The sequence below is a fragment of the Nymphaea colorata genome, chromosome 8 (assembly GCF_008831285.2).
Source record: "Nymphaea colorata isolate Beijing-Zhang1983 chromosome 8, ASM883128v2, whole genome shotgun sequence".
Classification (NCBI taxonomy): Eukaryota; Viridiplantae; Streptophyta; class Magnoliopsida; order Nymphaeales; family Nymphaeaceae; genus Nymphaea; species Nymphaea colorata.
This window is the reverse complement of record NC_045145.1, coordinates 14,147,481-14,159,935: the sequence shown is the minus strand read 5'-3', so window position 1 is coordinate 14,159,935 and position 12,455 is coordinate 14,147,481. Positions and strand designations below refer to the sequence as shown.

At 38.5% G+C, this 12,455-nt stretch overlaps 2 protein-coding genes across 2 annotated transcripts; both read right to left on the bottom strand.

The window, feature by feature from the left end:
• Window positions 1-4,481: 4,481 nt before the first annotated feature.
• On the bottom strand, window positions 4,482-6,068 carry LOC116259036 (protein RGF1 INDUCIBLE TRANSCRIPTION FACTOR 1-like). Its single transcript, XM_031636630.2, has 3 exons — window positions 5,547-6,068; window positions 5,021-5,236; window positions 4,482-4,877 (listed from the first exon to the last, which is right to left on the bottom strand). The coding sequence occupies exons 1-3, from the start codon at window positions 5,802-5,804 to the stop codon at window positions 4,701-4,703; spliced, it is 651 nt and encodes a 216-aa protein (XP_031492490.1). The 5' UTR covers window positions 5,805-6,068; the 3' UTR covers window positions 4,482-4,700.
• A 4,079-nt stretch (window positions 6,069-10,147) lies between these two features.
• On the bottom strand, window positions 10,148-11,962 carry LOC116259199 (uncharacterized). The gene is made up of 5 exons (XM_031636884.2): window positions 11,716-11,962; window positions 11,550-11,618; window positions 11,079-11,161; window positions 10,584-10,786; window positions 10,148-10,424 (listed from the first exon to the last, which is right to left on the bottom strand). Exons 1-5 carry the CDS (start codon window positions 11,919-11,921, stop codon window positions 10,356-10,358), a joined length of 630 nt encoding a protein of 209 aa, XP_031492744.1. The 5' UTR covers window positions 11,922-11,962; the 3' UTR covers window positions 10,148-10,355.
• Between the last annotated feature and the right edge of the window lie 493 nt (window positions 11,963-12,455).

Here is a 12,455-nt window from a genome sequence, read left to right as displayed (position 1 = left end):
GCAAGGGAGTGAAGTGGTGGGCGTTGGCCTAACCCAACAAGCAAAGAGGAAAAGGGAAAAGGGAAATTTGTGCACTTTGATGAGTGCTTACTCTATTGTCACATAAAACCCTTTTAAAAAAGGGTCCTTCTTTTTTTAAAAATATAAAAGACACATAAAGAACATGTTCCTTTTCCATGTTTTATTTTTCTTTATTTCTTATTACTGCATTTCATTTTTATTACCGTATTGCACTTAAGAAAAGCATCCCTGCTTTTAAAACCTGTAAACAATATTTGTGACGATGCTTGCTGTGTAGTTCTTCAATGTACAACTCTTGGGTCTCACATGAAACTGTTACTTTGGCCACATGGTAAATGACACACAACCCCGAGTAACATTTAATCCTAGACTTCCTTTTAACATAGAGATCTCAGGCCACCCTCCTGGCCAAGTATAAAATATATATCTGCGGAAATTTGTGCACTTCACTTGGTTCTATGCATTAGCACCATGCCTCCCTGCATGCCTTTAAAGTGAATCATCCAAGGAGTAAGCAACTTGAGTTGCATGTACACGCTGAAGAGTATAACAGAGCAACAAATCGCTCTCTCTCTCTCTAACACATGCAGACACTCACACATAAAGCACACAAGTACTTAATCCTAGGCTTCCTTCAACTTAGAAATTCTAGGCAACGCCCATCCAAACAAGCGTGAAATAATATTATTTGTGCATGGCAGTATGCGCATTACACTTGATTCTAGGCACCCTTCATGCCATAAGAAACCGAGCAAAAGGATGTTATTGAATTCCAAAAAACAAACACATGCAATTCTCTCAAGCATGCAGAAACACAACCACGTGCATACACAAAAACATGCATGCACAGAAACGGAAACAGTTTTGAATTCTTATGTACTAAATTTAAAAAAAAAAAAAAAGTCTATTGGTCTTTTCTTTTTTCAGGAAACAGGTGAACTAATGCTTTCAATATTCTGCCTTGCATGGCAGGCGACGCTATATATACGCACCTTGGACTACCATTTATTTATTTTTTTGAATAAAAAACCTTGGAGAACTATTAGTGGGAGTACTCTATCAGGTCACTATTTCATCTTTCCGTATGGGGGCCGCATTTCGCACTTGATTGGGCGCTTTAATAAGTGGGATTCCAATGCTTTCATCGTCCTCTTGTGATTCACAAACTTTGTTAAATAACAATGTTTTCGTACTTTGTTTCAGAGGCAATATTAACTAGTTGAGTTGATACTACTTTTACTTTTAATCATGATGGAAGCAAATATGTTTATGAGAAAGTATAATGATCATTTTTTGCCTACCAATGGTCTACATATAGCACACGGACAGATTGATAATTAGTTTGTTAAATCTATTCTTTTTTGGTAAGTTCAAAAGAAAACCTGCGCCTGAATTTTCTTCATGGCAGCAACAACAGACCCTTTTGGGTGTAGCATTCTTGGTTTGAAATAATTTTATTTTCCATTATTAGATTCTTGTAACTATTTTATGTGTAATCGATTTCGAATGTTCAGCAGCGAGAAAGCAACCAGCTCATGAGGAAAGATCGTCATTGAGACATTTCGACATAATTCATGTAAGGCAGTTTGAAATTTATTTTCCTTAATATACTTTACATGTGCATATAATAATATATTTCTTTGTCTGTTGATTTTTTTTAGAATCAATTCTTAATTTACGTACTTTTCCTTAAATTAAAAGTGCTGCCAAAGCATACTTTGGTCTACCACATCCTAGTTAATTTCTTCATGCATCCTGCGTACTTTAATTTTCAGGAAAATCCATTTTCTTGACAAAAAAAAAAAAAAGCAAGGTTTCTTTTCTGACTTGAACCTTGTCAAGAAATTATTCCCAATATCTTTGTCTTTTACGACTTCACCGGCGAACTTTTCAGCTCTGGCTGCCCAATTTATTAGGCCAAATTGTTGACAAAGTCAATATGTGCTGCGAATTGTGGCCTATGTCACCTGATCAGTACTTTTATCAGCAAAAAGGCCAATAACTATTGGATCGTTCACATTTAAGTGTTATTTGCTTCACCTGTTAGATATAAAAAGTATACCATGTTCCAGCGAACTTTTCAAACAGGTAATCAGTTTTCTGTAATTAATTATAAATTTATATATTTCTAGCATACTTAGCATGAGTTTGTATATCAAACATTTTACAATTAAGATTTTTTACATTTCTATAGCTTACAAGTACCATATGTCCTCTCCGACAGACTTGAGGAAGGGACACAGGTAGAATTGGGGGAGCCCGGACAGCGCAGCAAGTTAAGTTAACTACCATGGTCCGGTCCTTTTCGACCAACTGCCAAGAGACCCTCACCCATCTGACTTAGATGCTGTAGTCCAGCTCAAAAGTTCAATGGGAAGCATGCGCTTTCATCTCAACCAATATTTTTTATAAGAATAACAATAGCAATTATAATTATAATAATATGCTTAGTGGAACTACACGATACTCAAAATTGACCCATCCGCTTCACTCATGAATTCTTGCGTGTTAAGGGATTTGAATACTTTTGATGGAGGGAGAGGTGCTTCTCGGCTCAAAAGCCAACGAATTGTGAACATTAAATGTCTTCTCAGTAGCTTTTAGAGTTTTACACATAAAAAGGAGTTGGGAGCGGCAATTGGTAAATATTTGTAAAAAGAGTAAGATGGTAAGAAGAAGCTGCATGTATTGTTTAGTCATAAGGTTAAAACTAAGTGTATGGTTCTCAATCTACCATCTATGGACTCGAGAACACCGGATCTACTGTATGAATTTTGATCAAGTGAACAAACTAGGTATGGTAGACAGAAATAGTATTCTTCGGCAATGAAATCGAATTATGGTAAACAGCCCCAGAGGATATTTATAAAATTCCAAGTAGAGATTCTGGAGTTTTTGCATTGATTCACTAAACATTCTATACGATGATAAATTCGTTCGAAACTCTGCTCTCCAAAACAGTGCATATTATATTATGTGGAGCACAGGGACCTGCACCTAACGCTGGTCCCCTTTGGTGTGAAGATTTTGCAGAATCGGGACGGTATAAAAGCTAAGCTGCAGAGTAAGTAATAGCTTCTAGTTCTGAGCTATTTGCAGGTTTATCGACCTACCACACAAGCCCATGCTGTAGCCCATTCCATCATTAACATCACATATTCACAGGAATCAAACAAGTATGATGCATGGCTGCCAAGATCATGCAATATTGAAGAAATCTGAGAGAGAGAGACAGAGGGTTGACCATAAGCTGAATGGTGCACATGGGTTGCTGGCAAATTGTGCAACCCTAAACCTAGAAAGAAGATCATGTGCAGCAAACTGAAGTTGGCAAGCTTTGCTTTTCCCTTCCACCAAACTTCGACTACCTCAATTTAGAAATATTACACAAAAACACACAAATATATAAATTACGAGAGAGAGAGAGAGAGAGAGAACAACATATCATTATAAAGTATAAGCAGGAAACGTCAAGCTAGAGCCCACCTGCTTGCTCCTCCATCCTCCATTATGCAGTGTTGCCATCAAAGAGAACTTTAAGTCCAATTGGCCGCAAGGACCTGCGGGACCAACGAGTTAAATGTGATAACTAGCTGCTTATCTCCATCTTCATTCCTCTTCTCAACAACAATGCCTTAGATAAGTGTTTAATGGAATTAGGGTTGCAAGTGGTCGGATCTGGTTTTAGTATTTTGATCAATTCCGGTGCATCAGATTCCACTCCGTCCGGCATCTAATCCATTGTTGCTGTCCCAAACTCGAACCGATCGGTTTGACGCCCTAATTGGAAGCCAAGCCTGCAAAAGCGAGCTCTATATTTTATTGAAGGAAGATTGTCTTTCAAATTACTTAATATCTGACGTTTTCAGCATTTGCACGCAATTTATTTATTTTTTTTTATAAAAAAAAAAAAAAGCAATGTTGGTATACATTTTTTCTGTCCGAGTTTTGGTTTTTCTTTGTGGGCGCAAACAAAATTCAGATCATGGCCCGAGCCCATTAAACCTTTTATCTTTTAATTCTTAGTTGCGAAAAGCCGCTCTATTATCTTCTGCAAGAATTCCTCTTCCTTTTAATGCTTTAATTGGCTTAATTTTACTGCAAGAGAGTTATACTGCAGGTGTTCAGTTCTTAACATTTCGTCTTAAACTGGGAAGGGTTCAAGGGATCTAAAGCCGCCTAACCTTTAAGTGAAGAGAAAGGCATACACTGTGCTTTTTATATAGTCCGTTGATTAACGAGATAACGATGACAATAACCAAAGAAAAAGGTGAAGGAGAAAGAAGAAAGGGAGAGATTATGAAATGAAAAGCAGAGCAAAAAGGAGAATGCCTTCAACAACAATGGTCCACCCACATGCATGCACGTGCTTCTGCTCCTCCCCATTCATTCTCAGTGCGTGCGAGAGTTGGAAGCATGCGAACAAGATGATGCTGAATTAATCACACTTTGAGGAAAGATTAAATATCAGAAAGCGGAACTACGCCACCATAATTAATCCTTTGCATTGTTTATATAATTCTCAATCCCACGTCTCTTTTTTGTGCTGGAGATTTACAATTAGAATCTACAAACCCACTTATCTTTTGGTTGCTTATTCCACTATTTTTTCTTTACGATACAGTTTTAGACATACATCTCTCTCTCCATCTTTCGCTTTCTCTCTCACTCCATATGCATTAGCAACATCCCATGGGCGCCCTATGAGGAGTCCCTTTCCTTCTTTTCTCTCTCCTTGAATCCGAAGACGGCACCGTTGCCGATTCAACTTTCCGGCAGCCGGACGAAGAATCCCCGGTCTCCGAATGGCGCTGTGGTGACTGTTTTCGTCGATGGCTGCCTGAAGTGCCGGTGATCTTCAATTGGAAAACCAATATAAGAATGTGCCTCCAACAACCCACAAAGAAAGCTCAAGCAAAAGTAGTGAAAAAAGTGAGAGATTGTGGGAGGAGGCATGGGTTTAATGTGGTGAGAGAGAGAGAGAGAGAGAGAGACTTGCCTTGCAACCAAGAGAGCAATAGTAAGAGGAGTCAAGAAGGCTCCTGTCACAGATCCTGCAGGTGTTGCTGACGGCTTTGGCTGGCCGGAGCTGCGGCCTCTGGTTCAAGAACACCACCCTTGCGCCGTTGATCACGTAGGTCTGCACCCCGGAGATGTCCAGCACCTTCTGGATCTCGGATACCCTAATCACATCGTGATATGATGACCGTCTGATCTGCATTGTTCACGGCCTAAATGTCGTTAATTATACTCTAAATTTCTATCAGCCGACAACTCTGTTACATTTATTAGGCAGAGAAAAAGCAAAAAGAAGAAAGGAAACAGAATGATGCACAGAAAGCCATCTCTTTTCCAATTGAGGGAGTCCCCGATTTCTGTCAAGTTATATAAAAAAAAGTGGACTAATATTCAAGGAAATTGCATTGTTCTCCAAAATGCAATATCCCAACTCATCCCACTTTCCTAGGCAAGGCGGTGCATTCGCAGGGAAAGAGAGAAAAAGAGAGAGAAAGAGGGAGAGAGACCTGAATGAAATGATGGTCTCTGTGAGGGATGAGGCAAGAGGAGCACAAAGCGCCATTCATGCAGTCTAGGCAGTACATGTTGTTGGGCTCACCGTGGAAGTTGCAGTTGGTGAAAAAGGTCGTTTGGAGGAGAGGCTTCAGCCATCGAGGCCACGATGCTTCTTCTTCCTCTTCCTCTTCTTCTTCTTCCTCTTCTTTTTCTGCTGCTTTTTCTCTTCCCTGCTCTTTCTCTTCCCATTCTTCATTTAGCTCATCCATAACGGTACTTGCATATGAAAGGAAAATCACAAAGACGAGAATCAATTAGAAGCTAAGGTTGAGAGCATCAGGGCCCGAAATCCGTGGTGTTGAGGAGGGCAAGAAGCGGCCTGATCAGAAACTCCAAAAGATGATCAGGAATCCAATTCCAGAAACTGTGGATTTTCTAGCATTTAATGGGGGCTTAAAAGGCCCCTCTGGCTCTCTCTCTCTCTCTCTAAATGTGCTGATGATGTAACGCCCAAGTTTAACTAGGGAATGCGTTATTATTAGGTTTTCGTGGTGATTTTTATATTTCGTTTTCAGACTCCCCGTCGCGAATCAGAACCCACAACATCGCAGCAAATGCTCATCTGACTTTTCACTCAACTCTTTCAAATTTAAAATCGGGCCTCCCCCTTTTCAGTTTGCACAAACGCAACCCCAATAATTTATATTCGAATGCCTAGTAAAAAATTGGCTGATTCGCATGCATAGTTCGTTTCGGGAATCGCTTGAGAAAACCATTGCATCTGTATCTGTTTGGCTAATTATCTTTTTTCAATTTCTTAAAAGAGTCATTCTCTTCTCTTCCACCATTTCTTGTTGAACAGCCAGAAATCATGGAATTCTAAAATAAAAATTCTCATTTATCGATAAAATAAGAATTGTGTCATCAAATCAAACAGAAAATTTTCGTTACAGAATTATAGCTTCATTCTAGAACCAGAATATTTGTGATTCTATAATGAGGGGTGAAATTATGATTCTGGAATTTTAAATTTTTTTCCCATCCGTCTTTGGGGCACATGCGATGATGTTTTCAATTTGTCAATTCTACAGTTTTAATTCCTTTTGGTATCAAAATTGTAGGCTGTCAAATACAAAGGAAACCTAAAACTAGAAACTCCGTTCCAATTTCAGTTTGAGGTGTAATTAAAATTCAAGGCCATCAAAAGCCCCCTAAAACAAAATCTCGCAAAAAAAACTAAAGTTTTCGACCATTTAATGGAACAAGGATCGAAATAGGTTGGTGAGAAAAGTGTATCGTGCGACTCACACTTTCCTCGGCAACGAAGAATCGATCTTCATCTGATCTGGGGTGTTGCCATCTTTTACTTTTTCTTGTCGATGGGGAAAAGGAAAACTGTGGGACCAAATGGGCTCTAAAGGTGCAAAATAACAAAATGTTTGGGCATTAGAACCTGAGCCATTATTATGTGAGGTCTTTTGGTAACTATCTTCAAGAGGGGAGCTAAGCTAAGAATTAATTTTTTTTATGAAGGGGGCTGAATTATACTTTCAAAATTTTTATATCAGATAACTGAAAACTTTTAACAATTTACATGTAAATTAAAAAAAAAAAAAATTGAGGGGACCCAATGCCCCCTGCCGACTCCCTTGGCTCTACTCCTGACCGTGAAAAATAACCCAACTAGCGGACATGGAAGGTGGAATGTCAACGATCTAAATTCCGACGACTGCATTCGGAATTCATTTCAATCATATAGATCGTAATTAAAAGCATATCTAAAACTCCAAAAGAAGAAGAAAGCTCCACAGACGAAGGAAAATTAAACACTAATTAAAATTACAAGTACTCCAGTGCAGATTTGAAACGCGAGAAGCAAGCCAAGCAGACGTTTTTTGAAAACCACCCTCGATAAAGTTAGGCCCTCTCTACACAGCAGCTTAGAATAGCATAACGAAAGAGAAAAGGCAGAAAAGGGTGGTCCAAATTTTAACTTATTTCCATGCACGATCTCGATAGGGTCTCCGTAATTTAATTTAATGGGTACCGAACTTTCATGAAAAAAGAAGAGCAACAGTGTGCCAAACAAGTGAACATCAATTATTTCCAAAAGCATATGTTGCATGACGTGCGTCATTAGTTTATAATTTTTTAAAACTTTTCTCCAGCCCTTATATTCTTATCTAAAAACATAAAAGGCTAGCGAGATTAACTTATTGTAAAAAAAAAAAAAGGTAGAGAAAAGAAAAAAAAGAGGGGAAAGGAAAAAAAAGAAAAAGAAAAAAGGTGCTAGTGTTCTCCAGTACGTGATGTTGACTAGCACGCCCTTATGCAAACTAAGCCACTGATCAGTCGCGAAAAAGAAGCCTTTTTGAGGAAAGGGATTTTGTCATAACTCCCACAATTAGCGGAGGACTATGGGCCCAACATTTAGGTTGGATCCGGGTCATACTTCCCAAAATTATTTTTCACCGCCGTTTTTTTTTTCTTTTTCTAATTCGACATACTTCCAGAGGAAACTAACTACCCTACGCTGAGAACTTTGTGGCACTCATGTCCCATAAATTGCCTTAAGGCTGAGAAACTTTGTCGCACACACATGCCGCATAAATTACTCAAGACTAAGAAACTTTGTCGCACACATGCTCATAAATTACCCAAGGCTGAGAAACTTTGTCGCACACACATGCCGCATAAATTACTCAAGACTAAGAAACTTTGTCGCACACATGCTCATAAATTACCCAAGGCTGAGAAACTTTGTCGCACACATGCCGCATAAATTAGGGTTTAGGGTTTAGGGTTTAAAAGGATGGACGCCACTAACATTATTAAGAAATATGCCTCCTGTTCATGGACTCCGATGCCATTTGTCCATGGGAATAGTTTCTTAGTTCTATGAATTTGACTAAATAGTTGTAAAAGATTCATAAAATATTGTATTACAATGGTCTATGCATGCATAGACCCCAATTTTTAGAGTAGATTCATGACTGCAGCTTCCCCTTAATCTATTTTAAACTTATCCCTTTTCAACTGGGCGCCCCTAGCGTAGTAGCTCTGCCTCTGTAAAAGACTTTCATTGATAAATCAGCATAATATCCAATACTTTGGATTTTTTTTGTCTTAGCTTATTAGGAGGATAGCGTTCATGACTTCATTACAGTACATCAATAGGCATTTTAATGACCTAATTAATCAGAAATCAAGGGACTGTAGCATACATCACGTTCAGGCCTAAAAGTTGTTATATTTTGATGATGGAAGAACCGTTTCCAAGTTAAAATATGTCATTCGTACTAATTAGTTATAGTATATGTACTTATAAGCAGTTATAGTAGTTTTTTCTAAGATACATCCTTAACTTAACTAGCCTTTTCTAAATATCGAATAGCTGGACGGATTATAGATGTTTTTGCATTATTTTAAAATTTTACAAAGCAAGCAATAGCGATTATAAATATTTCATACATTAGGGTGCACATGCAAATTGTCTGATGCTTATCTTAAGTATAATTCCTTAATTAACAGTTGGTCTGAATTCTTAATTTTTTTTTTTAATGTAGTTTTGATGTTTATCTGAATGTAGTTGGGTTTGAGCAAATGGTTAAACGGGTCAAGCTTGAATTGCGTATGCTTGACTCGATCAACCTCAGTTAGCTTGCCTCGTAAAGAACAAAGGATATACATTTTTCGTATAAGGTGCCTTAAGTTGGTGGAATGAACATATATTTTGGGTTTTTAAGTAAAGAACCTTACTTTCAAATGTCACTATGTTCTTTTTTCATACATGGCTCGTATTCAGATCGGCTGGAGCTTGGCCCGACTGGGAAAAAGAGAAACAACAAGTGATAGAACCTCGATTCAGCTAATCCTACATGTGAAACTAAATTTGCTTTCACGCATTTTCAATATATAAAGAAAGCGGCAACTAGCATAGATACGAGCAAACAATTACCAAACTGGCAAATTTGTGAACGAGTTGATGTATATAATATTGATAGCTTGGTTTATTTAACAAGACAAGACAATGGTTTCGGAGTTGACGTGCAGACAGGGCAGCTTATGTCATTGATAATATGAGATACGTGTCGACTTGCGAGGTGGATCATGTGCAATGTAGGTGTACCGACTTGTACATCAACTGGCAAATGCATAAAGAGATTGGATTCAAACTGATCTAGGTAAAAACAAAACGTTTCTGAGTGTCTTATACCAAACAGAGTGCGCACGAGTCTTGATCCACATGGGTGCAGATCTTGATATAGGTGCAAGTGTGATCCCAATGTAAAACAAACATTTTTTAAAACTTTATGCTAAGCAAATAATGTCAAAACATACACTAAAAAATATTAGTCTATCTACCTAAGATATTTGCACCAGTGTCCACTCTTTTCAGGCATGTCTGTGTGAAATGGTTCTTAGTGTGTAACAGTTGGGAGTCGATCTTTGGATCTCATGTAGCCAGCTCCAGAGATTCAGTTTCAAACTTAGAAGACTTCAGCTTTTGACAACATGTTCCACATTTATGTGCAATCAACTGTGACCTTTGTCGGACGTAGGAGTAAAACACAGTCGCGAAACACTGCATGGACGTGCGTGAAATAATTCATAATTTTTGAATCCTACCGGACTCGGGTAGACCGGATCCGCCGCAGAGCATCGTCCATGGCGGCACTTATTCACTCTCTCTCTCTCTCTCTCTCTCTAGAATCGTATTAAATAGAGAATATCAATGTTACAAATATTGTCATCATACAATAATTTGGCAAATCAATACTAAGAATTGTGGAGTTTGAACTGCCCCCTCTTTCTCTGCTTCAGTCTTTTCTCTCTTGATGAATAATCGGTTCCATGATTGTTTCCGCGTCTTCCTTTGCCTCAGCCACCTGCATTCAAACATTCAGGAAATTGAATAAGAATTTTGTTTTTTGAGAAGCACCAAACAATACTAGTTGCGATTTTTTATTTTGGAAAGGAAAAAACGCGGCTACAATCCGGTTTTTAGTTTACATTATTATACACGTATGCTGAATTCCGAGCTTTACCTCATGGATGAGTTTGAGTGCCAACTCTGCTTCTTTTTTGGCTTCTTCGGACACATGTTTAACAAACAAGACAGCATCCTTCAGCTTTCCCTCAGAAGGAAGAGACTCTGCAACCTCTTCTGATACCTCCTCTGCTACGGCTGCCACCTTCTCCACCACCTCCACTGCACCTTCTACCTTCTCTGCAACAGCTTCTATTTCTCCTGACAAAACCAATATATACCGAACACTCAACATGCAATATATTTATAGCTGATTGTGTTGTAGAAAGCTCTTCGGGTTTTAATTTCCACATCCATGGATCAAGAAGTAATTAAGGAAACCCTTCTCTCTCACAGACATACACACCCACAGGTATTGAATCCTTTCAACTTGAAGATCTATAGTCCCAATTTACTTCCCAGATACGTGGATACTGCTAGCAATGTTGACTTCATAAGCAACCTTCTGTTCTTATAGTCTGTAAGAAGAAAGTAGCCACACAAATTTGCTTACCTTCTATTCTAAGAAAGTTCTGCCATTTCGTTTGCCAATAAGGGAAGATAATAACTACGATAGAACCGAGCAGCCACCGAACCCTGCAGTTCAGTTTGATGTAGAGGTGGAATTAATTTACGTACCACAGCAGGAAGATTGACAGCTATAAATAATTCACAAGGATTTGAATCCGATGCTTGCTTTCAGTTTTGCTTCATGAAAAATGAGATCCTAGCAAAGTCTGGGTTTAGATACATCTACATTCTATATATATAAAAAAAAAAGATTATTCAGATACTAATGAATTGATTTGGGTTAAAGTCAGCAAATGAAAATTAGATTTAGTTTGTATCCGAACCAAAGTAGCCATTTTCACCATGTACTTTGTTCCGGTCACATATAACATTAATAGCTAGGAGATAAAATTTTTGGTCTGAATTCAATTTTACTTGATCAATCTGATCAGAAAAACATAAAGCAAGACACTACCAGGTGGAGAATTTTCTTGGTGAGCCATACGCAGTTCCTAACTGTGTCACGCTAATCTTGTGCCCGTTGCTGCATTGAACAAAAGCAATTCTGGTTAACTAAGAAAACCAAGACGCGCGTAAGTTCTCGATGGTTTCGCACTTAGAAATGAAAGAAATTAGCATACTTCACTATGTGGTCGATCCCATGACTTTCAGCTGTCTCGCCGCCCATTGTCTCCTGTTGGGCAGCAGGCCTCTTCTTCACTTGACTGTGAGCAAAGGAGTGGGAATATCTGAAAGGAGTCGCAAGATTAGAAGGCAACATTCTTCCGAGAGGTAATTGATTTCTCGAAAGGATGCTCTTCAGATAATAAGACGACGTTGATCTCATTCCTTGGTGGATGTTCAGCTTTCTGATTGGGTTCTTCCTCTTTTAGATATATATATATATATATATATAGCGTGTCCGCCTGGTTGCTTTGCGCACTCTTGAGCTTAAGTAGAAGGAAGAGATTGAGATGGCACTTAGAACAAACGCAACTTTTTGCTGAAGTTTTTTCTCTTCATGCCTTGACGTGCTTGGGAAGAGTTGCTTAGACTTTTAGATCACTTGTTGCTTCCAAACAACATCTATATGTATTGAAATATATACGACTGATTAGCAATATGAAGGTAAGCTCAAGGCATCGGATTTGCACCGGACTCCGCATGTCCGGACCCAGCTGGAATCTCAATCTAGGCTAACTGGACACTACTTTCGGAAATACTTTTACAAAACCTGGTTTGTCAAAACTGAGTTTTTTTCAAACCCAGTTTTGAGGGCACCCGAAAACTTGATTTTGGGTGCAAAAATCAGGTTTTATCTCCAAAACCTGGCTTTCAAATGTCAGCGAATCACCCGCATACTGTGGTGTGTAATTTACGA

What these genes read in the sequence shown, in the direction of transcription:
- LOC116259036 (XM_031636630.2), bottom strand. Translation starts at nt 5,804, where the DNA reads ATGGATGAGCTAAATGAAGAATGGGAAGAGAAAGAGCAGGGAAGAGAA. An exon ending in GAGACCATCATTTCATTCAG is followed by an intron (nt 5,237 to 5,546) that starts GTCTCTCTCCCT and finishes TGAACAATGCAG; the next exon opens with ATCAGACGGTCATCATATCA. An exon ending in ATTGCTCTCTTGGTTGCAAG is followed by an intron (nt 4,878 to 5,020) that starts GCAAGTCTCTCT and finishes TTCCAATTGAAG; the next exon opens with ATCACCGGCACTTCAGGCAG.
- LOC116259199 (XM_031636884.2), bottom strand. Translation starts at nt 11,921, where the DNA reads ATGAGATCAACGTCGTCTTATTATCTGAAGAGCATCCTTTCGAGAAAT. An exon ending in GGGATCGACCACATAGTGAA is followed by an intron (nt 11,619 to 11,715) that starts GTATGCTAATTT and finishes TGTTCAATGCAG; the next exon opens with CAACGGGCACAAGATTAGCG. An exon ending in GAACTTTCTTAGAATAGAAG is followed by an intron (nt 10,787 to 11,078) that starts GTAAGCAAATTT and finishes TGGTTTTGTCAG; the next exon opens with GAGAAATAGAAGCTGTTGCA.